At 53.9% G+C, this 26,576-nt stretch overlaps 9 protein-coding genes across 9 annotated transcripts; 5 read left to right on the forward strand and 4 right to left on the reverse strand.

Moving 5' to 3' along the window:
* Nucleotides 1–66: 66 nt before the first annotated feature.
* A1O7_03232 (myosin heavy chain) lies at nucleotides 67–4,134 on the forward strand (the record flags this gene model as incomplete). Its single annotated transcript, XM_007757257.1, has 2 exons — nucleotides 67–3,517; nucleotides 3,581–4,134. The coding sequence occupies 2 exons, from the start codon at nucleotides 67–69 to the stop codon at nucleotides 4,132–4,134; spliced, it is 4,005 nt and encodes a 1,334-aa protein (XP_007755447.1).
* A 961-nt stretch (nucleotides 4,135–5,095) lies between these two features.
* A1O7_03233 (uncharacterized protein) lies at nucleotides 5,096–7,378 on the forward strand (the record flags this gene model as incomplete). The annotated part of the gene is made up of 1 exon (XM_007757258.1): nucleotides 5,096–7,378. The coding sequence occupies one exon, from the start codon at nucleotides 5,096–5,098 to the stop codon at nucleotides 7,376–7,378; it is 2,283 nt and encodes a 760-aa protein (XP_007755448.1).
* Nucleotides 7,379–8,373: 995 nt separating this feature from the next.
* A1O7_03234 (uncharacterized protein) lies at nucleotides 8,374–8,616 on the reverse strand (the record flags this gene model as incomplete). Its single annotated transcript, XM_007757259.1, has 1 exon — nucleotides 8,374–8,616. The coding sequence occupies one exon, from the start codon at nucleotides 8,614–8,616 to the stop codon at nucleotides 8,374–8,376; it is 243 nt and encodes an 80-aa protein (XP_007755449.1).
* A 1,546-nt stretch (nucleotides 8,617–10,162) lies between these two features.
* A1O7_03235 (minichromosome maintenance protein 6) lies at nucleotides 10,163–13,122 on the forward strand (the record flags this gene model as incomplete). Its single annotated transcript, XM_007757260.1, has 2 exons — nucleotides 10,163–12,919; nucleotides 13,000–13,122. 2 exons carry the CDS (start codon nucleotides 10,163–10,165, stop codon nucleotides 13,120–13,122), a joined length of 2,880 nt encoding a protein of 959 aa, XP_007755450.1.
* A 5,182-nt stretch (nucleotides 13,123–18,304) lies between these two features.
* On the forward strand, nucleotides 18,305–18,892 carry A1O7_03237 (uncharacterized protein; the record flags this gene model as incomplete). The annotated part of the gene is made up of 2 exons (XM_007757261.1): nucleotides 18,305–18,730; nucleotides 18,794–18,892. 2 exons carry the CDS (start codon nucleotides 18,305–18,307, stop codon nucleotides 18,890–18,892), a joined length of 525 nt encoding a protein of 174 aa, XP_007755451.1.
* A 1,002-nt stretch (nucleotides 18,893–19,894) lies between these two features.
* On the reverse strand, nucleotides 19,895–20,077 carry A1O7_03238 (uncharacterized protein; the record flags this gene model as incomplete). The annotated part of the gene is made up of 1 exon (XM_007757262.1): nucleotides 19,895–20,077. The coding sequence occupies one exon, from the start codon at nucleotides 20,075–20,077 to the stop codon at nucleotides 19,895–19,897; it is 183 nt and encodes a 60-aa protein (XP_007755452.1).
* A 1,184-nt stretch (nucleotides 20,078–21,261) lies between these two features.
* On the reverse strand, nucleotides 21,262–22,421 carry A1O7_03239 (uncharacterized protein; the record flags this gene model as incomplete). The annotated part of the gene is made up of 2 exons (XM_007757263.1): nucleotides 21,262–21,917; nucleotides 21,986–22,421. The coding sequence occupies 2 exons, from the start codon at nucleotides 22,419–22,421 to the stop codon at nucleotides 21,262–21,264; spliced, it is 1,092 nt and encodes a 363-aa protein (XP_007755453.1).
* A 727-nt stretch (nucleotides 22,422–23,148) lies between these two features.
* Nucleotides 23,149–24,672, forward strand: A1O7_03240 (uncharacterized protein; the record flags this gene model as incomplete). Its single annotated transcript, XM_007757264.1, has 2 exons — nucleotides 23,149–23,434; nucleotides 23,513–24,672. The coding sequence occupies 2 exons, from the start codon at nucleotides 23,149–23,151 to the stop codon at nucleotides 24,670–24,672; spliced, it is 1,446 nt and encodes a 481-aa protein (XP_007755454.1).
* A 489-nt stretch (nucleotides 24,673–25,161) lies between these two features.
* Nucleotides 25,162–26,448, reverse strand: A1O7_03241 (uncharacterized protein; the record flags this gene model as incomplete). Its single annotated transcript, XM_007757265.1, has 1 exon — nucleotides 25,162–26,448. One exon carries the CDS (start codon nucleotides 26,446–26,448, stop codon nucleotides 25,162–25,164), a length of 1,287 nt encoding a protein of 428 aa, XP_007755455.1.
* Between the last annotated feature and the right edge of the window lie 128 nt (nucleotides 26,449–26,576).

Below are 26,576 nucleotides of genomic sequence, written 5' to 3' on the forward strand. Positions count from 1 at the left end.
TGTATTGACAGCAATAGCGCACAACCGGTTGTGGGAGATAGCGAACTCTCTCTCTCCAGCGGCAACATGCTGCTTCACGATCGCAGTCCCGACACATCCCCCTTCAGCGGCCATAGTCAGCGGCCTTTCACCAGATCAGTTCATTCAGATTTGTCGGTCCAGACGCCAATGTCTTCCTCCAGCTACAACAAGTCGTTACTGTTTGCGTCCCCGACACCGACCCCCACGGCAGCCTCCAGACATGAACGACAACAGTCGTATTCGCCTACGGCGTCCTTCAGCTCTGTCCCCTCCCATATGCGGAACAACTCGCTTCAGCGACAGGCGAGTTCATCCAGTACATTTGCACCCAAGTTCATCAAGTCAGAAGAGATGCGCAAGAGTGAGGACAGAATCTCAGCCATCGAAGGGGAGAATGACTTTTCTGGCAAGCGTTATGTCTGGGTTAGAGATCCAGAAAAGGCATTCATTCGCGGATGGATAACGGAAGACCTACCGGGAAACAAGGTTGCTGTACAGTTCGACAATGGCTCAACCATAGAGGCCGATGTCGATGAGGTGGATAAGGTCAACCCGGCGAAGTTCGACAAAGCCGACGACATGGCTGAACTCACTCATCTGAACGAAGGCTCAGTCATCCACAACCTCTACACCCGATATCAGGCTGATCTGATCTACACATACTCCGGTCTATTCTTGGTCGCGATCAATCCGTACTGCCCTCTGCCCATCTACGGCAACGATTATATTCGCATGTACAAAGGACAAGCGAGGGAAGACACTCGACCCCATATCTTTGCCGTTTCTGACGCTGCCTTCCGCCGCTTAGTCGAGGAAGGAGAGAACCAAAGTATCTTAGTGACGGGTGAGTCAGGCGCAGGCAAAACCGAGAATACGAAAAAGGTCATTCAGTACCTGGCTGCGGTCGCGACGTCGGATTTGGACACGCCCATAACAGGCAGAACACCAGCCAAACAGCTCTCAAATCTCTCCCAACAAATCCTTCGAGCCAATCCCATTCTGGAGTCCTTCGGTAACGCTCAGACAGTCCGCAACAACAATTCGTCTAGATTCGGAAAGTTCATTCGTATCCAATTCACTCGCTCTGGTCAAATTGCTGGCGCCTTTATCGACTGGTATCTGCTCGAAAAGTCAAGAGTGGTTAAAGTCAGCCAGCAAGAACGAAGTTACCACGTCTTCTACCAGCTGCTGGCCGGAGCAGACCAACGGATGAGAGATGCGCTGCTCCTATCCGGCATGGATGTCGAGGACTTTGCTTATACTCGAGCCGGTAATGATACCATTGGTGGGATTTCTGATCGAGACGAGTGGAATACCCTGATTGAGGCATTCCACATCATGAACTTCTCCGAGAAGGAGCAAATGGCCATTTTCCGAACCGTCGCCGCGATCTTACACCTGGGCAATGTTGGCGTCCGACAGGAGAGCAGAGCTACAGACCAAGCTTCACTGACTACCGAAGCGCGAGCATCTGTAGATAAGGCCTGTCGGTTATTGGGTGTGCAATCTGAGCCATTCGTCAAAGGTCTCCTGCACCCAAGAGTGAAAGCCGGCCGAGAATGGGTTGAGAAAGTGCAAACACCGGAGCAAGTGCGTCTTGCACTTGATGCGCTGTCCAAAGGCATTTACGAGCGAGGGTTCGGAGACCTGGTGTCGAAAATCAACAACCAGCTTGACCGAGGTGGTGTTAGCAGCGATGATAGCCACTTTATCGGAGTGCTGGATCTTGCCGGGTTTGAGATCTTTGAGACCAACAGCTTCGAACAGCTCTGCATCAACTACACAAACGAAAAGCTGCAACAGTTCTTCAACCACTACATGTTCGTCCTGGAACAAGAAGAATACGCGCGTGAGCAGATCGAGTGGCAGTTCATTGACTTCGGCAAAGACCTCCAGCCTACGATCGATCTCATCGAGCTACCCAATCCTATCGGCATTTTCTCCTGCCTTGATGAAGACTCGGTGATGCCAAAAGCTACCGATAAGTCGTTCACCGAAAAACTCAACTCTTTGTGGGAGAACAAGACTACGAAGTATGCGCCGGCGCGTACTCGGCAAGGCTTCATCCTGACGCACTATGCGGCCGAAGTAGAATACTCGACGGAAGGCTGGCTGGAAAAGAACAAAGATCCGCTCAACGACAACCTAACCCGCCTGCTTGCCGCGTCGAAAGATGAGCACATTGCCAACCTCTTCAGCGACTGTGTGGACGAGGTCGATGAGCCTTACAGTCCAAGAAGCCGAGTCAAAAAGGGCTTGTTTCGGACCGTTGCGCAGAGGCACAAGGAGCAACTGAGCATTCTGATGAGGCAGCTGCATTCAACACAGCCTCACTTCGTCCGGTGTATCCTGCCCAATCACAAGAAGAAACCGAAGCAATTTGTGGCGCCCTTGGTCCTGGATCAATTGCGATGTAACGGTGTGCTTGAGGGCATCCGCATTGCGCGTACAGGCTTCCCGAACAGATTGACGTTTGCCGAATTCCGATCGCGGTACGAGGTCCTTTGCAAAGACATGCCGAAGGGATACTTGGGAGGTCAAGAAGCGGCGAAGATTATGCTTAATCGATTGCAGATGGAGCAATCCAACTATCGAGTTGGTCTGACGAAGGTGTTCTTCCGGGCGGGAGTCTTGGCCGACTTGGAAGAGCAACGAGACGCCTTGATCCGGGAGATCATGTCGAGGTTCCAGTCGATTGCTCGAGGCTTCATGCAACGACGCATGGCCTTCAAGCAGCTTTACCGTGCCGAAGCCACGAGAGTAATCCAACGAAACCTCAACGTCTACCTCGATCTCCAAGACAACCCGTGGTGGCGGTTGTTTGTCCGCATGAAACCCCTGCTTGGAGCCACTCGTACTGCAAGTGAAGTCAAGAGGCGAGACGAAAAGATTGAGCAGCTGCAGATTAGGATGAAACAGGAGGCGGCCGAGAGACAACGAGTTGAAGACGAACGGAGGCGTGCCGAAATAGAAGCGCACCGCATCCAGCAAACACTCGATTCAGAGCGGGCATTGGCATTGGACAAAGAAGAGATCTTCAAGAGGCTTCAATATCGAGAGAGTGAGCTCTCCGAGAAGCTAGCTGAAGCCCTGACCGAACAGGAAGCGCTCGAAGACCAACTCGACGAAGCCCTTGATTCCAAAAAGAAAATCGACGAGGAGCTGACCACTCGTCGAGAGCAAGTCCTCCAAGCCGGCCAGATCATAACGAGACTGGAGGCAGAGAAGAAAGATCTGCAACGCCAGATTGAAAAGCTTGAAGACGAGCTCGTGCATGTGGAAAAGACGCACACGCAGAACGATGATCGATTGCAAACCATCAGCCAGGAGCTCCGGTCATTGAAGAGCAACTTGAGCGTGAAGGACCGGAAGATATCGGAGTTGGAGGCAAACTTGCAGCAGGCCGAGAAAGATAAGGAAAGCCGTGCGTCGAGTCTCGAGCAAGAGCTCCGTTCTCTGAAGAGTCAGCTGGCACAGCGCGACCGTGCCTCAGAAGGTCTCGAGCAGGAACTGCGCTCTGTGAAGAGCCAGCTCGCACAGCGGGATCGTGCCACTGGAGACCTGGAGAAGAAGCTCCATCGCGCCGAGACTCTGCGCACGGAGGAGAGCAGACGACAAGCCGAAGACTTTGACGTCCAAATCCGCGCCCTGAAGAACGAACTTAACCAGAAGGAACGCAAGTTGCAGGATCTGGAAAGCACACTCTCCAAGATTGACAAAGACGCCGAGGCCAAACTCGCGCGTACGGCCGATGAGCTTGATCAGTCCAAGAAATTGCTCCGGGAATTGCAGGGCCAGAATGACGAGCTTAGGAAGCAAGTCACGGCCACGGCGCTTGCTACGTCCAAACACCAAGAAAATCTCCGTCGGAAAGAGGGCGAGCTTTCGGCTCTGATGGCAGATGTTGAGCAACACGAGCGGGAGAAGCTCGAGCTGAGGAGAGAGAATGAGAAGCTGGCTGGCGGATTCGAAGATCTTACCACGAAGAAGAGAGAGGCGCTCGCTGAAATGGAGAGGTTACGAGAGCAGAGAACCAGGATGGAACGGGAAGCTGTGGAGGTCAAGAGGTGTCTAGAGAAGGTGATGCCGTTCTTTACCCAGCATTTTGCCTAGTGCAGTATGCAGTGGTTGGGATGTAATGTGAAGCCAACGTCGACATGGGAAGATGATATTGGCTTGTGCCAGGGTGGCGTTGTGGTTACTTCTGCGCAAGGGTCGGGTCAAGGTGCTGGGCGTCGTGGATCGCATGTGACGAAGACTCCGGGCGGATGCGTGTTCTTGCATGGCACTGTACTGTACATACTGTGTAGCTGTCCGGACCGGCAGTGACAAGGCATTGTGTACACTGAAGAGCCGGTCGAAGTCCCTTTCCAGCTCTAGCAGTCAGCCTCGTCGTGGTGTCGCCAGCCTCGTGATGGTCCACGGTTGGCCCCAGTGAGCTTGATAATCCTTGTCGTCTTACCAAGGCCGAGTTTCCACAGTATGTACTACTGACTGTGTACATAATCCAGAGCGTATATCGGAACCTGACCCTGTGCTGTGTACAAAGAATACCAGAGCCTTGACTCCCCATGCCGCGTTACTCTGCAACAGCTCCGTTGCCCGGATCTCGACTCCGCCAATCCGCCTAAATGGCCTGCGTACGAATCGACATGATTGGTTCGAGCCTCGACGTGGCACTGCCGATGCCGCTCCCTCGAATCTTAACTGCCTCTCGTACAATGGACGTAGTTGCCCGCGCTCTACTTGGTACGAGGGTTGGCTAGAGCGTTTGCGTGGTCCAGTGTTTCCTTTATCGAACCCCGTCCGTCGCTAACGATGGGATTTCGTAGAGGCACGACCCTCTTACTTCCGACCATGGCACCAAATCTGTGACCCCGAGGTGAGAGTTTGTGTGCAACATGAGATGAATGGAAAGCTAGGCGGACTGGCAATACGCATGCGAAGTCCGATCGTTTATCAAAAGTGGCGGTAAACAAGGACAAAACATGGCCTCCACTAAAGCTCGACTGTACTGCGTCTAAGTACCGACCTGATAGAGCTCAACAGCCTGCCCCGGAGCCACGAGACAGATATGGTCAGCTTGAGACAACACGTCGCGAGCGTCGTGGGCCGGTTCACGCCTGCGCCCTTCCATCGGTACAAGCTCCTACACCAGCAAGAAGACCTCGCGAACAATTCTTCACAGTCGCATCAGGTAATCAGACTCCGTTTGCGCCATCCGTCTAAATGGAGCGTCAAGCATCGTGCCATCGCCGTGCTTGCGACGCTGATAGCCGTGGCTGTTGCTGTTGCGTGCTCCATATCCGTATTCTCCTTGAAGAGAGCACCGACTCCCTTGCCACGGCCAAAGTTCGCGTGGCAGCACTTTCCGCTTGAGAAGGGATATTTCGAGGGACTGCGAAAGCTGGTTCCCGCCAAGCAGGGACAACAGGATGCACAGCGTGTCTCCTCTTCAGGCAAAGGTCGCATGGGAAAGCAGTACCCCGACCCTGTCGTGTACGATCCCTACACGTCGCCACCTGGTTCACAGGCCCCTCCAGCTGCAGAACGGTGTTTTCTTGATGAAGAGAACACAATCATCCCACCAGTCGTCTGGGCCTACAATGGCGTGCCTGAAGGAGCACCGGAACCCATGCTGGGCTCTCACGACGTGCTTGGCCTCAATAAGGATGTCTGTTTTGACAGGTATGGAAGGTACGCGGCGTACGGGCTTGGCTATCCCGCCAACGAGGGAGGCACCGGCCTCGGCATCCACGGCGACATGGACGGCACGGACATGACCCTGAACAACGATTCGCGCGTTGATTGGCGTGGCGTCGACCTCGGCCGCGCACAGCGCCTATGCGGAGAGAGGAATCAGCATCGCTTCTCACCGTCAACCCCACCGCCACTCCTGGATGATGTCTTCCATTTCCGCCAGACAGGGACATGGCCTGCCCCGTCGCCGGAGCCTGCATCGTCATCATCACCAGACGCTTCTCAAGGCCGTAATCACCGCGGCATCGCTCGGACGGCCATCGTCCTCCGCCTATGGGACCAATACACCTGGACAGACTACTCCCACCTATACATCCGGTCGCTCGTCACGGAACTCAACCTCAACGCCGGCGCGGCCTACGACATCCACCTTCTCATCCAGATCAAAGACGGCAGCCCCATCTGGGCATCTCCCGATGTCTACGACGCCGTGCTCGACCGCGTAGTCCCGTGCGAGTACCGCTCCATGGCGACTCTATGGTCCGAGGACCTCCTCTGCCTGCTCTACCCAGGCCCCTTCGAGCCGCAATTCGACCGCCCGGGCCCGATCCACAGCGTTGGCCGAAGCATGCACATGGCGTTGCAGTGGTTCGCGGCCCACCACCCGGAGTACGACTTGTTCTGGAACTGGGAGATGGATATTAGGTATATCGGGCATTGGTACGAGCTTTTTGACAGAGTCGATCGGTGGTCGCACGCCCAGCCACGCGAGGGCCTGTGGGAGCGGGCAGGCCGGTTCTACATCCCCTCTGCGCATGGCGGGTGGGAGTCCTTTGCCAACGACACGGCGATGAGGGCGCAGAATCATACCAGCGGCGACGGCGGGAGAGATGACCATAGCCAAATGGACAATAACGGTCTCATCTCCGGCCCCCAAACATTCCCGGGCTGGGAGGAAGACGAGCGCACTGCCGTCTTCGGCGAGGACTACCGCGCGAGATTTGGCCTTCTCACGGCCTCCCCTCCTTCAATGCCTTCTGGTTCTGTCTACGACGCAAGCTTCCGCGCGGACGAACCGGCCGACTACATCACCTTCCTCCCACAATTCCAACCCGCACGCACATTCTGGATCTTCCGCGCCGATGTCTCAGGCTACGACACGGCGCTCCCGATCCCGCCCCGCCGCACCAGCATCGTCACGGCCAGCCGCTTCTCGCGCCGCCTGTTGTCACTCATGCACCGCGAGACGTCCCTTGCGCGGCACAGCATGGCGGGGGAGATGTTCCCGGCCAGCATCGCGCTGCATTACGGGTTGAAGGCCGCCTTTGCGCCACACCCTATGTACTTTGATCGAGCGTGGAATGACTCTGGCTCCCAGTATGTTGAGGAGGTGTTTAATGGGCACCCTGTCACGGGGGAGAGCGGCGGGTATAGCGACAGTGTGTTTTCCGAGGCGTTGCAGCATAATTTTCGGGGTGGGACGTATTACTATGATGCTGGCTTCGCATCACGCTTATGGAGGACGTGGTTGGGGTACCGGGATGGCGAACAGGGTGGTGGGGAGTGGGAACGCGATGGCAAGAGGAGTGCTGGCCGGATGTGCTTGAGGAGCGTGTTGCTTCATCCTGTCAAGTGGGAGGAGGGGGATGTTGGGTAAGAGGAGGGGGAGGATGATGCTACATAGCAGGAGGGTGTTTATTGAGATGTCAGAGGCTGTTGCTCATTAAATATGCTAGAGGAGCAGTATCCGCACCCAGGGTGTGTAGAGACTACCCGGCCACCTCAGCCAGGAAAGTCAACTACGTAGCTCCCTAACAAATACCTCTCTCACAGATAGAAATCATCGCTTCACACCTCTCTTGTTCGTATATTATAGTACCTGAGCTAGATCATTATGTTGTTTTTCTAGCTAGTATAGGCGCTGAACTCTGGCCCTACTCACCTATCTCAAGTTTACAATACTACCTATAATGTTAGTGTACGCAGTAAATCAGAAAAAAGGACTTCAAAACACACACAAACCGGGTTGGGTGGCCAAGTACTTCTGACCCTGGCTAGGTGAGCGGCCTGTTTTGTAGGAGAGAAATATCATGGATTTGCTTGTGCATCGTCGGTTTCAGCGAGGTATAGAATCATACATCATGTACAGAATGTAGTCATCATACAGTACAGCAATTCGTGAATCTTGCAACAGCAAAGGAAGTCAAATCTCGGCACCCAGCCTCTCGACCACAAGACTCCAAAGTCTCAGTCTCCATGTTTGGTGTGCCATGATCCTCCGAGTACAAAGCACCCACCACCCTTCAAGCCCCTGGCCTGGTAGCACATGCCTTCCGATTCTATACCGTCATTCCCAGTTTCGGCCCATTTGGTATTGATCACGTAGTACGGCGGGAAATTCACACCCTTTCGCACAAGCGATGCACGTATGTACAGCAGCGTGGCGCCTACCGAGGTTAAAGGGATGAGATCATCGTCACTGGTGTCTTTGACCAGTTCCGGCACCTTGTGTGCATGTTTGTGGGGCCCCGCCCAGGCGTTGAGGTCGTAGTTCGGACCCCATGGCGCCTTGCACCGGGCTGTGATGATGCCAGCGTCTTCACGAGACTCGGCGTGAGAAATCATTCGCTGGATGATACCCTCGTCCAGGTATTAAACGTCGGCGTCGAGCCAGACAACGTGCCGCTCGTCACGCAGGGTACTTAGCATGAGATAGTTTCGCAGTTGAGCCAGCTCGGTGCGCCGTGCTGTTTGAGCATCGCGATCATGCCGGTGCTTTCGATCAAGGGCCGTGGTGGTGTTGAAGCCCGGATGCATTAAGATCGTGAGTCGAGCGAGGGGGATGTCTTTCGTGGCTCGTATAAAATGGTTGTACTCGTCCTCGGAGTCGGTCATGAGCCCGAGCGAGATGTTTTGTAGGTCCAGTTTCGTGGCTGTGAGCAGCTCCAGGAAGTCCTCGAGGGAACGTTGTCTTTTCAAAATCAGCCCCGGCGCAAGGCCCCATGATGTCTCGTCGTAGGTAAGAACTAGCCAGAGGAGGGCGGGATATGCGTCCGCAAGTGCCCTCTCGTGTCTCTTCACATGGCTGTCACTTTGCTCCTTTGGTTCGTGATATGCTCCCTCTGAAATGCTATGTGGTCGCCGGGCAGGTATCTGACTCCACGAAACGCTGGCTCTGTGCAGCCATCCCAAGGTGTCCAGCACTGATTGATCCAGTAGTGAGCGCGGGGAGATTCAGAGGTGACTTGTCACTCACAAAGCAATGTGATTCCAGAGAGGACAAGGAGGAAAAGGAGGGCGATCAGGCCTCGAGCTCGGCGGCTAATGGAGATGGGCAATAACATGAGCAGAGGACGTGGTAACTCGGACAGTAGATGATGGCTGCATAAGGTGACTGTTGACGAAATGCGAACTTCCCATCAGGTAATTGAGAGAAGCCATTTCCTGCTGCATTGTGAGCGGGTCACTAAAGGTTCAAATGTGAACATGTATAGCGGGTCCATGTCTCGCTGTCTGGAAGGTGCGACCGCGTCCTATAGGCCCTCTAGTACTGCATAATTGCAAGGCAGAATACTGTCACCTAGCGTTTTGCGATCACGGGCTGTATGCCGTGAGAACGAGGCTGAGCATTCAAGATAGCTTTTGACACACTGATCAACGCAGTATTTGCCTACGTAAAGGCGGCGCCAAGGCCGTAACCCGTCGCCTTTGGGTAGCTTCTCAGACCCAACCGTGAAAAGACGGATCAGGCGAATCACATAGTAGGTGCTGGCGATCTATAATTGTAGAGTAGTATGTTGCAGAAAAGGTTACCTGTATGTAGTCTCGGTAGCCTCCAAACGTACCTCGGGGTCAGGGGAACATTGAGTTCTTCATGCTGGGGGTCGACTCTTGAATCACCTCGGAGCCGCTGCAGTCAGTATCAGGCACATAACGACGGGACCGCTTTTTTGGTTCTTCGCACTGGCCAAAAGAGGTCCATGTCATAGCTAGCCGCTCGTGTTCATATAGAGTATTGCGAAACACACAAACCCAGGGGGAGACTTGAGGCTTGAAGCCATACAGCATGTCTCGAGAGTGCGATATGCAGTGAATAATATTCGACTTGCTCCCTGGTCAGAGGGCCAGAAAGCAGCAAAGCCCAAGGGGAGATGATCTCCTGGAACTCCGCATGGTAAGAGCCTTGTACTATTGTCACTCTTGCCGCAGCAATAGAGAAAAGTGAGCGAGCTCTGAAGCTGTGCTGACTCGTCGTAGCTGCCTCGCTGCGTGGCTTGAGGGCAAGTTGCCCCTCCGTAGTCGCACTTTATTTCGACGGAGTACACAGCACTCTGCGACGCGTCGCGCCCTCGACGCGTTTAAGCCCCTTCAGCTTTCAAGGGGATTTCAATCTCGCAGTTGAACAGACACATTTGCATTGACAAGATCTCCCAACATCAAAATGGCGACTCTGGTAGACTCGATACTGAACTCAGACGCCTTCGGCGCAACACCATCATCCCCACGACGGGCTCAAAACGGCATCTCTTCCTCCTCCCGAGCGCGTCCTCTACCTTCCGAGAGCAATGGCATCCCTTCAGAAGCCGACGTGTTCCCAGATGATGAGGTCGTGGGCGCTGCGCGCAATAGGCGTCGAAACCCCCTGGATCGCAATGTCCCGCAAGTCACGGACAAGGCAGGAGAGAAGGTGCAACAAGCGTTTGAAGATTTCCTTGAATCGCATACTGAAGAGCCATCGTCTTCAGCAGCGCCTCCTTCCAGCGAGCTGAGAACAGATAAATACTACATCAATCAAATCCACGGTCTGCGAGAATTCCAGCTCTCGACCCTCTACGTCGACTTTCGGCATCTTCTATCCTACAAGGAAGGCCCCATCCTCGCCGACGCGATCGCGAACCAGTACTATCGATTCCTACCATTCTTGATCCAAAGTCTACACAATTTGCTCTCCAAATACGAGCCTGTCTATTTCAAAGATCACCGTCAGATCACGAGCAATGCCTCACAGGCAGGCACCTCATTGGCAGGAAACGCGACAAGTGAGGGCAGCAGCCAGGGAGAAAAGACCCTCAACCAACAGACTGACAAATTGTTCACCTTGGCTTTTTACAATCTTCCGCTTGTATCAAGAGTGCGACAATTACGGACCGATCAAATCGGCAAACTGCTCTCCGTCTCAGGCACAGTCACGCGAACCTCAGAAGTTCGTCCCGAGCTGGCTCTCGGAACATTCATCTGCGAAGCATGCAACACCACCGTCCCCAATGTTGAACAGACATTCAAGTACACCGAGCCGACAGTGTGTCCTAATCTCACCTGCGGTAACAAGGTGGCATGGCGGTTGGACATCCGCAACAGCACTTTCGTGGACTGGCAGAAATGTCGAATCCAAGAGAACAGCTCAGAAATCCCAACTGGAAGCATGCCACGCACGATTGATGTCATTCTTCGAGGAGAACAAGTCGAACGAACGAAGCCCGGTGAGAAGTGCATCTTCACAGGCACGATGATAGTGGTACCCGATGTTTCTCAGCTAGGTATCCCCGGTGTCAAGCCCGAGGCGTCAAAAGATAATCGAAATTTCCGAGGAGCAGACGCGGGCGGCGCAGGAGTCTCAGGGTTAAAAGCCTTGGGTGTTCGAGATTTGACATATCGTATGGCATTCCTGGCCTGCTTCTCTTGCCCTGATACCACCACACCGGGACAGTCAGCTAGTCAGCTGAACGGCCAATCCATGAACATTCTCAACTCGCTCCAACAGACAGACCTTTTCGAGAAATACGACGACGGAATCAAGGCTCAAGAAGCATATCTCGAGACCCTAACGCAAGCTGAAATTGACGAACTGAGGAACATGGTTCACTCTGACAAAATCTACAGCCGGCTGGTCAATAGTCTCGCACCTACTGTGTACGGCCATGAGATTGTGAAGAAGGGTCTTCTCCTCCAGCTCCTAGGTGGTGTCTCAAAAATGACTCCGGAGGGCATGGCCCTGAGAGGAGACATCAACATCTGCATAGTTGGCGACCCGTCAACCTCTAAATCGCAGTTTTTGAAATACATTGCCTCATTCCTCCCCCGAGCCGTGTACACCTCGGGCAAAGCATCCAGCGCAGCAGGTCTCACAGCTGCGGTTGTGAAAGACGAAGAAACTGGCGAACACACCATCGAAGCCGGCGCACTTATGCTCTCCGACAGCGGCACCTGCTGCATCGATGAATTCGACAAGATGGACATATCTGACCAAGTCGCCATCCATGAAGCCATGGAACAGCAGACCATCTCGATCGCGAAGGCCGGCATTCACGCCACCCTGAACGCACGTACATCCATTCTCGCAGCCGCAAACCCTATTGGCGGCCGATACAATAGAAAGACAACTCTTAGAGCAAACATCAACATGTCCGCGCCCATCATGTCCCGCTTTGACCTCTTCTTCATAATCCTGGACGAATGTAACGAAGCCACGGACCGCCATTTGGCAGACCATATTGTCAACCTGCACATGCTCAAAGACGATTTCGTGCAACCCGAGTTCAGCACGGAGCAACTACAGCGGTACATCAAGTTCGCGCGCACCTTTAAACCCAAGTTCACCCCAGAAGCAAAGAGATTGCTAGTTGACAGATATAAAGAGCTCAGGGCGAACGACACAGGAGGTGTAGTGGGCAAGAATTCATACCGCATTACAGTCCGGCAGCTCGAGTCTCTGATCAGATTGAGTGAAGCGATCGCCAAGGCAAACTGCGTGGAGGAAATCACCGATTTCATGGTCAACGAGGCATTCGATCTGCTGAAGCAGTCGATCATCAGCGTCGAACAGGATGACGTGGAAGTTGAAGATGACGAAGTCGAGAACCAAGCCCAGGCCGTGCAGGACGGCGCGGAAGGAAACAGTCCTATGGCAAATGCGGATGGTGACAACGAGGAGCAAGATGGAGCGGCTCCCCCTGATGCTCGTGCCTCCGCTACTCCAGCACCAAGACCCACTACCAAGATCACATTCGAGAAGTTTCACACCATCCGGACCATGCTGGCCACTCGTATACGCGACGAAGAAGACCGCACTGGCGAGGGACCCGAGCGAGATGCTCTTTTGTTGTGGTACCTCGAGCAGATTGAAGAGCAGCTGGGCAGTGAAGACGATGTCGAGCGCGAGAGGGCATTGGCGCGGAAGGTGTTGAAGAAGATGGTCAAGGTACGTCCGTTCATTTTTTTCTATTCACTTTTTGGCCACTCAGCCATATTCAACACCAGATACTAATGCTGCTTTTCCAGGATAATGTGATCATTGCGATTCGAGGAGAAGGTCTTGTTGAAGGCGATGACGACGACGCCGGCGCGAACCAGAGGTTAACGTACGCGTTACACCCGAACTGCGGCCTCTTCGACGTAGAATGAACGACCATAAGGTGTAACGAGCTTGAGCGGAGCGTTGACAGATTCGCTAGACTGTACGAACTATCAGCTGGTATTCTCAGCAATCACAGTATGCTATACATGACCTAGACGGGAACGGGATGATATAGCACGATCGCACGGTGTTTTTCGCAATTCCTCAGTGTAGGTTGCTCTCGTCATGAAGGTCATGAATACAGCCAACTCAGCGAGAGAAGCTGCCGAACTTGACATATCATTTAAAACTTCGCGCTGTCATATAATCATAGAGGATTGCGAAGTACATTGTTCCGCGGCTCCCCAGCGTCATACTGTATAGTGGTCTTTCGAGTCCAAACAGTCCAAACCCACCACTTCCGTGGCCTGCAGGCAGTGAACGACAGGCAAAGAACGACAGGCAAAGATGGCACGTACACATGAGTTCACAAATAGGAGTAAGTGCCGTACTGCTCAACCGCAGCCCAACAGGATATCGCATGGCCCCGCAGCCGGCCAGCGCCGACGCATCGTAGGTATAAACACAGATATCTTGTGTAGATACTGTATCTCGCAGTGCGATTACGATTGTGTACTTCGCATGCATGGAAGCCCGACCGATGCAGCGACCAATACGTACAGTAGGCGGTGGTTGAATGCTGAGCAGCCACTCTCGGCACAAGCCTGGCCAAGCGGGGCACCGAGCGTGACACACAGCTTTTGATGGGATATAGATCTTTTACCCGAAAAAACACCCATCAATCACCCCTCCACGATGGTGTAACGGTAACATAGCTGGCTTTCATTAGGAAGTCCTGAGTGCGCAACATCACCCAGCAGCCCCGGGTTCAACTCCCGGTCGTGGAATTTGTTTTTCCTTTTTTGCTACTTCACTCTTTTCTCTTTGTTCTTTTTTCGGCTACATGTACACAAGTGCATCATGGACTTGTCATACTGTTTGGGGTGCAATTTCGTGGTGCGGTATTGCGGGACCTCGGTTCTTGAGGTGTTATTTGGTGGTCGTCCCTTTTCTACTGGATTTGGATTTAGTTTTCCTTGCTGGGATGACAACAGTTTTCTATTGTCCCGCGGTAGGGTGTCCTTGTGCAATAGACATTGATTTTGCTGGATATTCTTCTGCTCGGCCAGTCTTCCTGGTATCGTCCAGGTGTTCGGTTCACGCAAGATAGGCTATAGCCAAGGTTAGTCTCGAGATGGGATTGCCACATAATTTGTGACTATTTGCCTTTCTTGTGAGGAGTACTTCTTGCATCATGTATGGCGAGAGCGAAGCCACCGAGCAGACTGTAGCCTTACAGTCGCTCTAAAAGCGGCACGAAGAGCAAGTACTCCTGCACCGTGTCTCATACCAACTGGCATGCTCCTAAAGGGTATTGTACTTGTGAATTGGCTTGTAGATCGTGGTATGGTAGAATATGTAATGAAACGGTATTGTAGTCTTCGACTCTTCGCTTGGCTCCTTCCTGGAATATACTCCAAAAGCAGTAGCGAGAATCTGCGAAAACGACCTCTGGTTGGATTGAGATCCAACCGAACTGAGCTGGGCGTTCTGATTGCGAGGCGGCATTCGACGTCCAGCTCGGCCAGTCCAGTCCACAACCAGTTACCCTCCGCCATGCATCCTTTGCCTCGAATTCCAACGCCGAACGAACTTTCTAGCTTCGGTTCTCGCCGTTTCGTTCCCCCGTCGTCAGCGTCGAGGAGAACTCAGTGTCAGCCGATATCTTCCCAAGAGCCGTGCGTCCACGATCAAAGTTGGCGCCTCCATCGCATCTCCGTGTACCATCGACAGGCTGTACTGCCAACCAAGTGTGAGTCGTAGGCCCTGGACAAGCTAGACTCTGTAGGTCGCATAGCATGACACTGTCAAGGCGGTCGTCTGACTAAATCCATAATGTCTTCCCAGTTTTCTTCTTCTACATCATCCATGGATACATCAGGTATGCTGCTCTCGCGTAATGAATTATTTGAAAAGAAGCCGGTGACCGAGCCAGAACTCCAGCTCCTACGCTCAGACCATCGGCCTGTAGAAGTTGTAATTCCAGAGACATGAGAAAGCGGAACGCTGCTTTGGGGCCTGTTGGAAAGTCCCTTGAACGACCTGAATGCAGAGCTCAAGGACGACGTGTATGACCGGGCTATAGGAGGACCGAGAAGGGAGCTTGAGACCGCGACCCGCTCCTCCAGCTGGATCCGAGCTTCAGGCCTACTTGTGACATGTGCTGCGCCGTGAGAAATTCTCCTAGGGCCCTGTCGGACGCTTCGACCGACCAATCCGGCAGTTCATCGTCCAGAGATACCGGAATGCCCGCCACGGCAGCGGCAGCGCGGACGAGACGGTCGCTGGGTGTTATAATCAGAGACGAATCGATTTTTGGGCGTGAGCCCAGTTGTTCGATGTAGACATCAATAAATTCTCCGTCCTTGGGGTCCCCCAAAACCCGAATCCAGGGAAATTGAAGCATCGACCCAACTCGGATCGCCTCAGAGTGGAGGTTGTACGAGCAATACTTTAGAGTGTCAGGCGTGGTATCCGTCTTCTTCCATTTCCGGACCCATGTCAACAGCGCGAAAGGCAATACCGCCAAAGCTTGATCATAGATTCCGTCTAGCAATTCTGAACAGCTCGCAAGCTTAGAGCTCATGTTTGAGCCAGTAGGAAAGTCAGAGCATGAGACAAGACGCGGCACGTGGCAATCCCTCTGTTGGGGTTGCGGTTCAAGCACGCTAGAAACCGAGCGGCATTAGCAAATGCGCTTTCGTCAGGAGGCCCAGCTCTTTTCAAGGAGATTATCGACCATCTGCGACCTTTCCGATATGCGATAATCCATTGCCGTCAAGGCTTCAACAATTAACTGCAGGATGTCAGCCGAACTGAACAACGACTTTAGGATCCCTCTTGGCCAGTCGCGAAGGTTTTTGGTCCACAGAACGTTTCCACCAGACCTCAGACCATCCAGAAAAGGCTTGTTGCCTATTTCGCCTGCTAGCAAGGCTTTGGCTAAGTAGTGAGTAAGGGACCAGCACGAGCGCTGTGCTGAAGCTGAAAGTTTGACGAGCAGGGTCCCAGGGTGAGGAGGCTCGGCTCGGTATTTCACCAGTCAAGCTGGTAATTGGCGACAGATCACGATCATGATCAAAGTACCGATCTCGTCAATTGCAGAGCTGCTCAAGAAGAGCATCCGCTATCAGCAATTGCTCATCAGTCCAAGCAGACCGTACGCAAGTGGCTGCCACAAACACCAGCTGTGGACCCCATAATTGGTCTGACTGTATCACATCATTGAGATCAGAAGTGATCAGGTACCATAGCTCAAATACCTCGCTGAAGCACTTCAAGTCGGTAAGAATAAGGGCGGTACGTGTGATGTCCGAAAGACTTTCAAGACCTATTTCGGACGCAGCACTCCGCAGCTCCCAAATTTCTTTTGAGCATGTAGAATTCCATATCCTTCGTACCATTTTCGACGGCTCAAACGGGGGCAAATGAAATGGGGTGTAACTAAGCTTGGTCTCCCGTTTTTTTGCCGGGGTTGAAGATAGGTGCTCGGATGTCAACGAAGATTCTTGAAGCGTCGGCGGCAGGATCTCTTTGGAAGAACTTGACGTCCCTGGTGTAAGGTTGCTGCATACTGCGTGGATTCATTCTTTCGTTTGAGTTCCCACTTTCTCACGAGTGTCAAGCTGGCTCCGTGTTATCTGGATGTCGAACTGGGCTCGGAGGTACCGCATAATATCGGCCGTGCTGACACCGCGATGGAAGAGTTCTGAAACACCAGGTCTAAAACGCTCCCACCGTTCCTTGGTCAACCGCCTACTGTAACGAGGATCATTCGGGTCTTGTTGGATGAAAGGATCTGCGCGCCGGGCGAGCTGGGCGGATTGCATACTGAATTTGAGGATTAGAAGATCTTGGATGGCGATCAAAGAGCCCACACATCAGGGCACGTGGAAACTTACTCCAAGTGAAGGATGAAAGATCGATGAACAGGTAGGAAAGTGGTTTGCGAGGCTGAAGGCACAATGAAGCTTAAATGGATCCTGCGGAGGTGGCGTTTTGCAGGATTTCCAGATCGGGCGGCTCCGCACCAGCCTGATTCAATACACACATGAGAACCATCTTGGCGTCCGCTCCGGTCGGAGACTCTATGGAGGGGCGTGTGTGTTCGTGATGGCTTTCCAGTAAGGTATTTTTGTGGTGTGGGACTCTGGCTCGAGGATGTAGCATGCTGGAAGGCAGTTCTGCCTATTTGCCGCCTAAGCCTGTCCGAAATGCCGTGCTTCACCTAACGTCTGCGAAGCGAAACACGGTCGATAGGGATAGCAGCACAAAGTCCGTGTTCAGAGGACAAGGTTCGGCACGTTTGTTTCTAAAGCTGTTTTCGAGGAATCGACAAGCGAGAAGTTGAGCAACGCATTGTTGCCTGTCGCGGAGACTGCCACCTCCACATTTGCGACAAGACAGTGAAACGCGGCAGGGGCCAGTCCACCAAGTCGAGCTATGTAGTAAATAACTGAGGGATTCCGAAACTGGCTTCAGCAACGTGCAGCGCGATCAACGCCAAGGACTGGCGACTTCACTGGACCACATGAGCTGCGCTTCTTGAGGCCTGTAAGATAGAGCCCGAGCTCGAGCTGCATATGCAGCGGCGTCATATCACCGAGTAGTGCGTGGGAAATGCGGCGCTGAAAACTGTCGCGTCGTGAACAGGAAAGTGGAGTGGAGTGAAACTCAAGATCGTGAGAATCGAGACTGGTTAAACCTGTGTACTGTACTGTAAAGCTTAGCCCGAGTGCATCACGCTCCCACTCGACCGTCCCTACCTTACTTACTTACCTTCCGCCCCTCTGCATCATCCAAAAGCCGCGTGCGGCGTGAAGATGAGAGCCGCGAGTACTTACCTAGGTATCCTTGGTTCATCGTGGATCTGTCGTTACACTACGGAGTACATTACCTGCGACCCCTCATTAAGGGAAAAGCGACGGTGCATGACGTGTATTTCCGCCATGATATCAATAACGGGGTCCTCATGTTAACGTCGTCAAAGAAGGTCCCAATAACACAAGTATCCCTACACAGAAAGCATATCATCTACAGTACCTACCACAATCATCCGTTACATTGACGAGTACCCCAGGGAAACAGAGCGCTGGAATGTCGTCGCAACACAAATACCCACCCGCCATCATGACGACGGACCAAACCCCCGAAGAAGAGGCCAACATCAACGTCTGCAAAGAGTACATGTCCATCGCATATTCCCCGACCGAGAACAGAGGCGGTGACTCGGTCGCCCACCTGTGCCACGCCGACAGCTGGTTTTGGGCTCCTGCAACATTTCCCGGCTGCGAAACGCCCATGGACTACGCGACATCTCACTCTGTGGTCATGTCCGCCGTGTCCGACCTCCACATCATCCGCTTCGACCAGGTGTTTGCGAAGAATGGGCACGTCTTGCTTCGATATACCGCCGAGGGGAGCCACGTGGGCAAACCATACAAGGGCATCCAAGCCACTGGGAAGCATGCGACGTGGTGTGCGGCGGCGATTTTCGAAGTCGAGGACAGGAAGATCCGAAGCTTTACCAAGGATTGGGACCAGAAGACTATGCAGGTATGTACTTCTCCTTGACGCTTTTGACATGTGATGGTTTGTCTTGCATGCTGAAGATAGTAGATTCAACTTGGATGGGCGCCGGTCAATGAGAGCGACGATCCGAGGTGGAACGCACAAGCTCTTGCTGATCCAGAGGGGTCGAGGAAGAAGAAAGAATGAGAGTTAAGGTGAGTGTGAAAGGGGTGAAGATGGAGATAATGGAAGCGGTACCGCAGAGGATTCATTGAGCATCAAGCAACTCCCAACTTACCCTTGTCTCCGCCTCTGCCTCTGGTTTTTGAGCTTCAACCCGGTTGTCGAATTCTTCCAGTCAACTATCCAAGCCACCGCATTGCATTGCCTCTGCCTGCGACATGCAACCCAGTCCATTCATCTTCCACCAAGCAGGGTGTCATATCTTCTAATATCACATCTGTAAGAGTATCTTCACAATACTGTCAGCTCTTTCCACGCCACCGCATCCTCATTTCTCCTTCCTTCCCTTCGTCCCTCTCTCACTCTTCTCTCTCCCTCCCCCATCAGACTCCACTCTAGCCTGTCGAGTATACGTACCTACTCTCTCTGTACAGCATCTTTCTACCACCACCTCGATCAACCACCCTACGAACACCTCTCCGCCCTCCATCCCGCTTTCTCCCTCCCCTTCTCCTTATCTACCTCATCCGCCAGCTCCTTCCCCCGTCCTATGCAACCCCCTCGCCACTTTATCCTGGCTTCCTGTAGCAGCTCCTCTGCAATCAATCCACACGCTCGCGACCCCGTTTTCCTGACAGGCACATGATCATCCACCACACCTTGTGCCACATGCAGGGTCTCGTCCCTTTCGACACAGGCATCCGCTTCTGCCCGGGCGACCTGATGAGGTACTCGAAGTTGCGCAGATCGGGCTTTATAGCTCCCGAAGTCCTTGGCCCGGCGAGGGTTCGCGCAAACGACGCACGTTCCACATTCGACCGCGGGACGAGCTTGAATCCCGCCGCGCACACGAGGCGCTGGGACGCCTCCCCGGTGTCTAGGAAGGGGTCCTACGTGGCGATGCTGGCGGCGAAGGGCCTGGCGGCTGCTCTCAAGTCAGTGGGTACCGTATTCTCTGTGGTCGCCGTGGCCTCCATACCGGGCACGGGGATGACGCCAAACTCCCGAACGAGCCTCAGGTACCTATCATGCAGGATGGTATTGTACGTTTGCCGCTGGGTTCTCCGCTTCGAGAACGTGCTCGACCTCGCTTAATTTGGAGGCCAGACGACTCCGGCCCGGCGGATTGGGGGATATGCTGTCGATGTAGTCGTTGTGGAGGGGTAACGAGGGCGGGATCTGCGCGACTAGAGGCTGCAGGAGGCGCATGATGAGGTCTCACATCCCAGTCGATGAGCGTGCCGTGCCGTAGATGTCGTAGCTGATGAGGTTGTAAGCTGGACATGGGGCTTCACGGGGACCGTTAGAGGGCGGCATGCCAGGGAGCGCCGCTGACATTGTGAGTGAGTAGCTGCTGGTGGTGCGTCTTGTCTTCGATTGTCTGGCGTGTCTGTATCAAGTGTTACTTATACGGGTTGCCAGTATGCGTGTTGTATGAGCTACTATATCGTCGTCGATATCTTCCCCTTTTACGAGACAAGGGAGACAAAGGCGTCGGCAATACAACTTGACTCGACAAGAGAGATAAAAGGCATCAACAATGCACCTGAACAGTCGACCCGACAAGACAGACCAAAACGCCAGCAACGTAACTGCCTTCGACGGCACACAACGTCGTGGCGATGCACCTTGCCTCACACGACCGAAACTCGAGGACTACCACCCTTAGTATTCAGAACGACGTTCTCTGCAACCAACAGTGCATCTACTGTTGACCTCTATCATGTGCACTTTTCATCGTCATCAACTATCGTGTCATTATCTAAGGTATCATACACGAACGCGCCTCAGGACAATTGCGTGCCACAAGGCGTACTGTGTACGGCGTACGGCGTACTCGTTTGTCGTGAGATTTTGGTGTGTGCAGTCATCCAGGAGTACAGTAAACATATTCCCCGTTCAGGGTTTGAGCTGAGCTGCTCGCTCCCACTCACTATGAATGGATCACGAGTCCGAGTACGAGTCCGCAACAGCGCAGAGTCTGTAAGGAACACCTGGATACTGTAAATGACATCTGCGCTGACCATTCGCCTTCGATCCCGTCCTTTTGAGGCCCCATGGCAAGGCAGGCAAGAATGTGCAAAAACCATTGTTGTTGAATACCGCCGTGCAAACGCGCCTCCCATTTTTGGCCGTTATTTATCGCTCGCTCATATATCCATTTTTTCTCGGCCCCTCTGATCTCGCGTCATCAAGGGTATCTCTTTTGAAAAACATATGCGGCCCGTGCACCCATTTGGCAAGAAATATAGGCACGCCCGCCCGCCCAGCTCAATCAGGCATTGTGCGGGAAGCAACTGGTCTCGCCGCAGCCACGTTCAAGGGCAGCTTCTCACCACGTCCAGCAATACCCCGTCGTAGGCATGGTCGATCTCAGTCCCAGTGCTGAACCATCAATAATCTGTGCCCGTTAACTTCTTCCGCTTTCTCTGGCCGTACTCGTCGCCATCTCCATCTTCTGGATCCGAATATCCCTCGCCGTACCCGACAAAGCTGTCATCGCCGTAACTGCGCTTCTTGCCCCGAGTCTGCCGTTTTGCGTCCGCGTTCTGTTGCGGCGTTGGCCGCATCACCCCATTCGGCAGCGGTCGAGGTATCGCCGGTTGACTTTGTGATTGAGTCGGGGGAGGTGGCCGCGCGTTCGTTCTCTCGAACCCAAGAACGTCCTCCCAGTGGGCATTGTTTCGAACTGTCCCAGGCTGCATCTGCACGGCTTGCTTCAACTTGGCCCTGAAATCCGGCGTGACCTCGATTCTGGACTTTGCGTGCTCGGCGTTCCACTGCTCCTCCGGTTGGAGGCCCCACATGGACGATCCTGCCATCCGTCGTAGCGGGCCGGGCTGATCCTCCTCGACATTCCGTTCGCCTTTGACAGGCTTGTTCCGTCCAGACAGGTTGAAACCCTTGATTTGACCCTCGTATGATTTGCGGAGTTTGTTGATCTTCTCGCCCGTCCTGGGATCCGTGCGAGCGACGCTGTGTAGCAATGGACCGAGACCATACAACGCGAGCAGATGCTGCTGCGGATCGGGTCTCTGACGCTCGACTTCTGCAAATCAACTGGTCAACAAACCTGCAAAGAGAGATTGTAAGTGGTGGAGGACGGGAGAGTCTTACTGGATCTGCAGAGAAGAAAGGCGTCGCCCATGTCTTCCTGTAGTTGTTCCAGCGTCTTCTCGTCCACCATTAAATGTGCTGCGCTCACACCGTCAGCAATCTTGTCCCCTCCGTCTACCTCCATCACGTCGTTCCGGTCATGGTTTGTGGCGTGTGTGATTGGCTCCACCTCCATTTGATCCGCCTGGTCTTCTCTTCCGGAGTCACGCCTCTGTCGCTTATCGCGATGCTGGTCAGCGTCGTCCACCAAATCGAAGCCTGAATTCGTGCCCGCTACGCTGTGCGCCGGAGTCGGGAGAGAATGAGTGGGCCGTGACGGCGGTTGAGATCGCGCAGCAGAGCCCCGTGGTGAGCTGGGGGTGGATCTGGCCGTAGCCTCGTCGGGATTATGTGTATTTCCGTAAGAGGAGACATAGCTCTTTGTAGCGACTGACATAAAAGAAGGAGAGATGGGGCTTTGTGGAAGGTTGTCAGACGAGCGCCGTCGCTTGAGAGCCGACTCAGGCGGAGATGTTGGAGAAGGCGGAACGGTCGTCGGTTGGGATGGGAGGAACATGAAAGTGCGCAAAGCGATCCTTCCGCGGTGGTTTGCGCGCCACCTTTGAAGGCGGAGGGATCGAAATCGAAGGCAATGGCTGTTTGTCCAGCGAGACGGAGGCGGGGCGTCACTCGAATCGGATGCGTATCAGTAGCGACTTCGGCGACCGGATCGCTGACGGCGGAACGGAGTTGGAAGGAATGTGCAGAGGAGGAAGACCGGGAGCCGCAGATTGTCGAGTTCGCAGTGACAGTCGAGGTGGTGAAGTGGTGAGTGGAGAGTTGGACGTCGGGTCGTTTGAAGGAAGAACAAAGACAAGGTCAGGATCGAGGACAGGATCATACACAACCTGGAGGTGACAAGTGAGAACTGGGGCCCAGGCGGCGGCGGCGGCTCGGCTTGCCAGCACCACAATGAATGAATGAATGAATGCGCTGGGAGGCGCAAGCGGAGTTAGTGCCGGCAGCCCTCCCCGAGCGTCACGTGCAGGCTGTGGTAAAAGTACTCTATTGGTGCTGCGCTAGTGCAGAAACACTCTAATTTCTATTGGTGGTGCATCGTGTTATGTAACCTCAAGTTGCACTCACTATACCTAGGTACCTACCTGTAGGTATCGATCTCCTTCATGGCACCGGATCCAGACTTTGAGCATCCCAAGATGGATCAGAGGCGCAATATACCTCCCGGTCTCCCCAGGCACAACCCCATCCAGTCATACTGGCAAGATCCCCCAGATGAAATAGCTGATTGTCGGAGCACCTCCGATCTCCCGGCTGAGGCTGATATCGTTATCGTCGGGTCGGGTGTCAGTGGCGCGAGCATCGCGTATGACCTGCTCTCCTCCAACCCTCGTATGAACATTGTTCTTCTGGAGGCTCGCCAGGCTGCCAGTGGCGCCAGTGGTCGAAATGGTAGGTAAAGTAAAGTTGCGTGAACTGGTATCATGTCATCCCCAAATGCTTTCGATGATCCCTAACTTTGCGGCCTAGGCGGTCACACCAAGACTGCCACATACCGCTCCTTCCACGAAAACGCCAAGTCTGTCGGTACGGCGGACGCCATCAAGATCACGAACCTGGAATACAACACCATGGTCAACGTCCACGCTTTTGCCCGGGAGCACTCTATCCCCTGCGACTCCGTGCGCTGCCAGACCATCGACGTCTTCTACGACTCCACGCAGTTCGAAGCAGCGAAGACCTCCGTGGCGTTGATGGATAAATCCATGGGCGTTGACAAAACGCCCAAGCATATTTTCCATGACGTGGAGGAAACGGCCGAGAAATATTTGGCGCCGGGCAGTGTCGGCAGCTTAGAGTACGAGAGTGGAAGTCTTAGTGCTTATCGGTTCACGATCGGGGTGTTGAAACTTGCCTTGGCCAAAGGATTGAATCTGCAGTGTAATACCCCCGCAACCAGCATCGCCAAAGATGAGAATGGCAGCTGGACGGTTTCGACGCCGCGTGGCTCCATTACGAGCAAGAAATTGGTCCTGGCTACCAACGGGTATACAGCACACCTGTATCCGCGCTTACAGGGTGTAATCGTGCCCCTGCGAGGAGTCGTGACAGCCCAACGTCCAGGCCAGAACATGCCTCAACGCGGATTGGAGACAACGTACTCGTTTGTCTACAAAGAGGGTTTCGAATACATGATTTCTCGACCGCCGGGGAGCAAGTTCGAGGGGGATATTGTCATTGGCGGAGGCATGCACGTTGCAAAGGACGACGGCATGAACGAATATGGGAACACTGATGACACCACTTTTGATGAATCCAGCGCAGAGTACCTGCTCGAATGCACGCGCCGGTACTTCGGCCCGAAGAACTGGGGCAAAGACCACCCGGACGGGCACAACCGCAGGACGTGGTCGGGAGTGATGGGCTTTTCAGCCGATGGGTATCCCTTCATCGGCCCCGTGCCTGGGGAGGAGGGCTTATATCTAAGTGCGTCCTTCCAAGGGCATGGCATGGTGTTGTGTTTCTTGTGCGCAAAAGCGGTCACGACAATGATCGAGGGCAAGGATGGAGACGAGCTAAGTAGCTGGTTTCCAGATTGTTATCGAGTCACAGAGGAGAGGATGGGGAAGAAGTTCCAGGGCAGGATCAAGGCGTCAGGGGCACCGGAACCTCAAGCAGTCGAGAACTGAACATATTAAGCGTTAAACAGAGGCTCCATGTAGTAAAGATAGACAATTATAGACAAGTTATACCGAAATGGGGCATCTAGAACACGCATACAGAGAAAGATGCTTATCTGAGTACTATAGGAAGTGATTGGCCATGAACAACAGGGGATTTGTGCCCCCCAAAGATACTGCTCAGATTGTGGCTCGTCTTGCAACGGAAACGTGAGTTGCGATCTGCTTCTGCCGCGCCTCAAGGGCCTCCTCTCGCCTGAGCCATTCTATCCAACGCCGAAGCAATGCTTTTTCAAACACTATCCTCAAACGCCGTCTAATGCATATCCTGTCATTTACCGCCGACCCCGTGCCGCAGGCTTCATTCGTAACATCGTGTCGCATGCCTGGACCAGCAGCGGACGCCTATCCAGTATGGGGGTGATGTCTGGCGGGCTCACCTCGACTCAAATGTCGGGTGACAACCGGCTCCCCAGCATAGGTCTCAGAGCCACTGCTCTACTGAGTCTGACACTGAGCTTGCTGCGGTCCATCCTCGTCATCCTCCCACGCTCCTTGCGCCTCCTCGCCACCAATCTCGTCAATATCGGCAAGCTCGAACTGCACCTCATCGGCCTCGTCGACGTCCTCAATTGGTGGTTCGGGCGGCGGCAGCAGTTTCTGCAGCTGCTCCAGGGCGCCTGGCTTGTCCAGGAAATAACCGTCTTCGGGAAAGGCGATCTCGACGACGAGGTAGAGGTCGCCCTTGGCGTCCGACTTCTTCATCGGCATACCTTCACCCCTGATCTTGAGCACTTCACCGGGACGGAGGATTTGGCCAGGCTCTTGCGGATGATTGAGTTCGATTCCACGACCGTCTAGATGCTTGAGCACCACCCGGTGAAAGCCAGTCAATGCTTCTGCCAGGGTGATGTCGAGTTTCGCGCTGAGATCGTTGCCGGTACGCTGGAAGACTTCGTGGGATTGTTCAACGAGGTGGAAGACGATGTCTCCTGTCTGTTCTGCGCCGGGGATTTGGTCGGCCTCTCCCTCCAATCTGATCTGATCGCCTTCCCGGGCGCCGCGAGGGATGTAGAGTTCGAGTTGTTTCTTCTCTTCCGTGACGCGCTTGCCTTTGCACTTCTTGCATTTGTCCTTGGGGTTGTAGACCTGCCCGGTCCCTTCGCATGCGCCGCACTCGACCATGCGCTGGGTCAGCATGCCCGGTCCGACCTGTGACAAGACTTGCTTGACACCCTGGCCCTTGCATTGAGAACATTCCTTTGCCTGGGCCTTCTCCGCTCCACCCGTGCCCTTGCACTTTGAACAGATGACATTCTTGGTTGACGAGAATTTCACCGTCTTTCCTTTGTACAGATCTTCCAACGACACCTCGTATTTCTGGTTTTCATCTGGACTTTTTCGCATTCTGCGCGGTCCTCCACCCATGCCGGGCATGCCCATACCCGGTATGCCGCCACCCATGCCAAACATGTTCAGAATATCCTCCATGTTGACTTCTGCACCCATGCCGCCAGGCCCGCGGCCGTCAAAGGCAGCCATTCCGTGGGTATCGTAGAGCCGTCTCTTTTCGTCATCGTAAAGGATTTCATAGGCTTGTGACGCGGCTTTGAACCGGGTTTCTGCTTCTTCTCGTTGCTCGGGAGGGACCTTGTCGGGATGGTGGGCAAGGGCGGCTTTTCTGTATGCTTTGCGGATATCGGCTTGCGAGGCATCCCTGGGGACGCCGAGGATCTCGTAGAGATCGACCTCTGGAGCACCGTCGCCTGGAGTAGCGCCGTTCATGGTTGCTGTCTGTTGCCTCGAAGTACTGTGTTGTAAGTGTAACTGGGAAGATGAGAATAAGATAAAGTGTGTAAAGAATCAAAATAAATCCCTGCAAGGCGACCAACGGCTGACTAGTGATCGACGTC

This window comes from Cladophialophora yegresii, assembly GCF_000585515.1.
Source record: "Cladophialophora yegresii CBS 114405 chromosome Unknown aczIN-supercont1.2, whole genome shotgun sequence".
In the NCBI taxonomy this organism is placed as follows: Eukaryota; Fungi; Ascomycota; class Eurotiomycetes; order Chaetothyriales; family Herpotrichiellaceae; genus Cladophialophora; species Cladophialophora yegresii.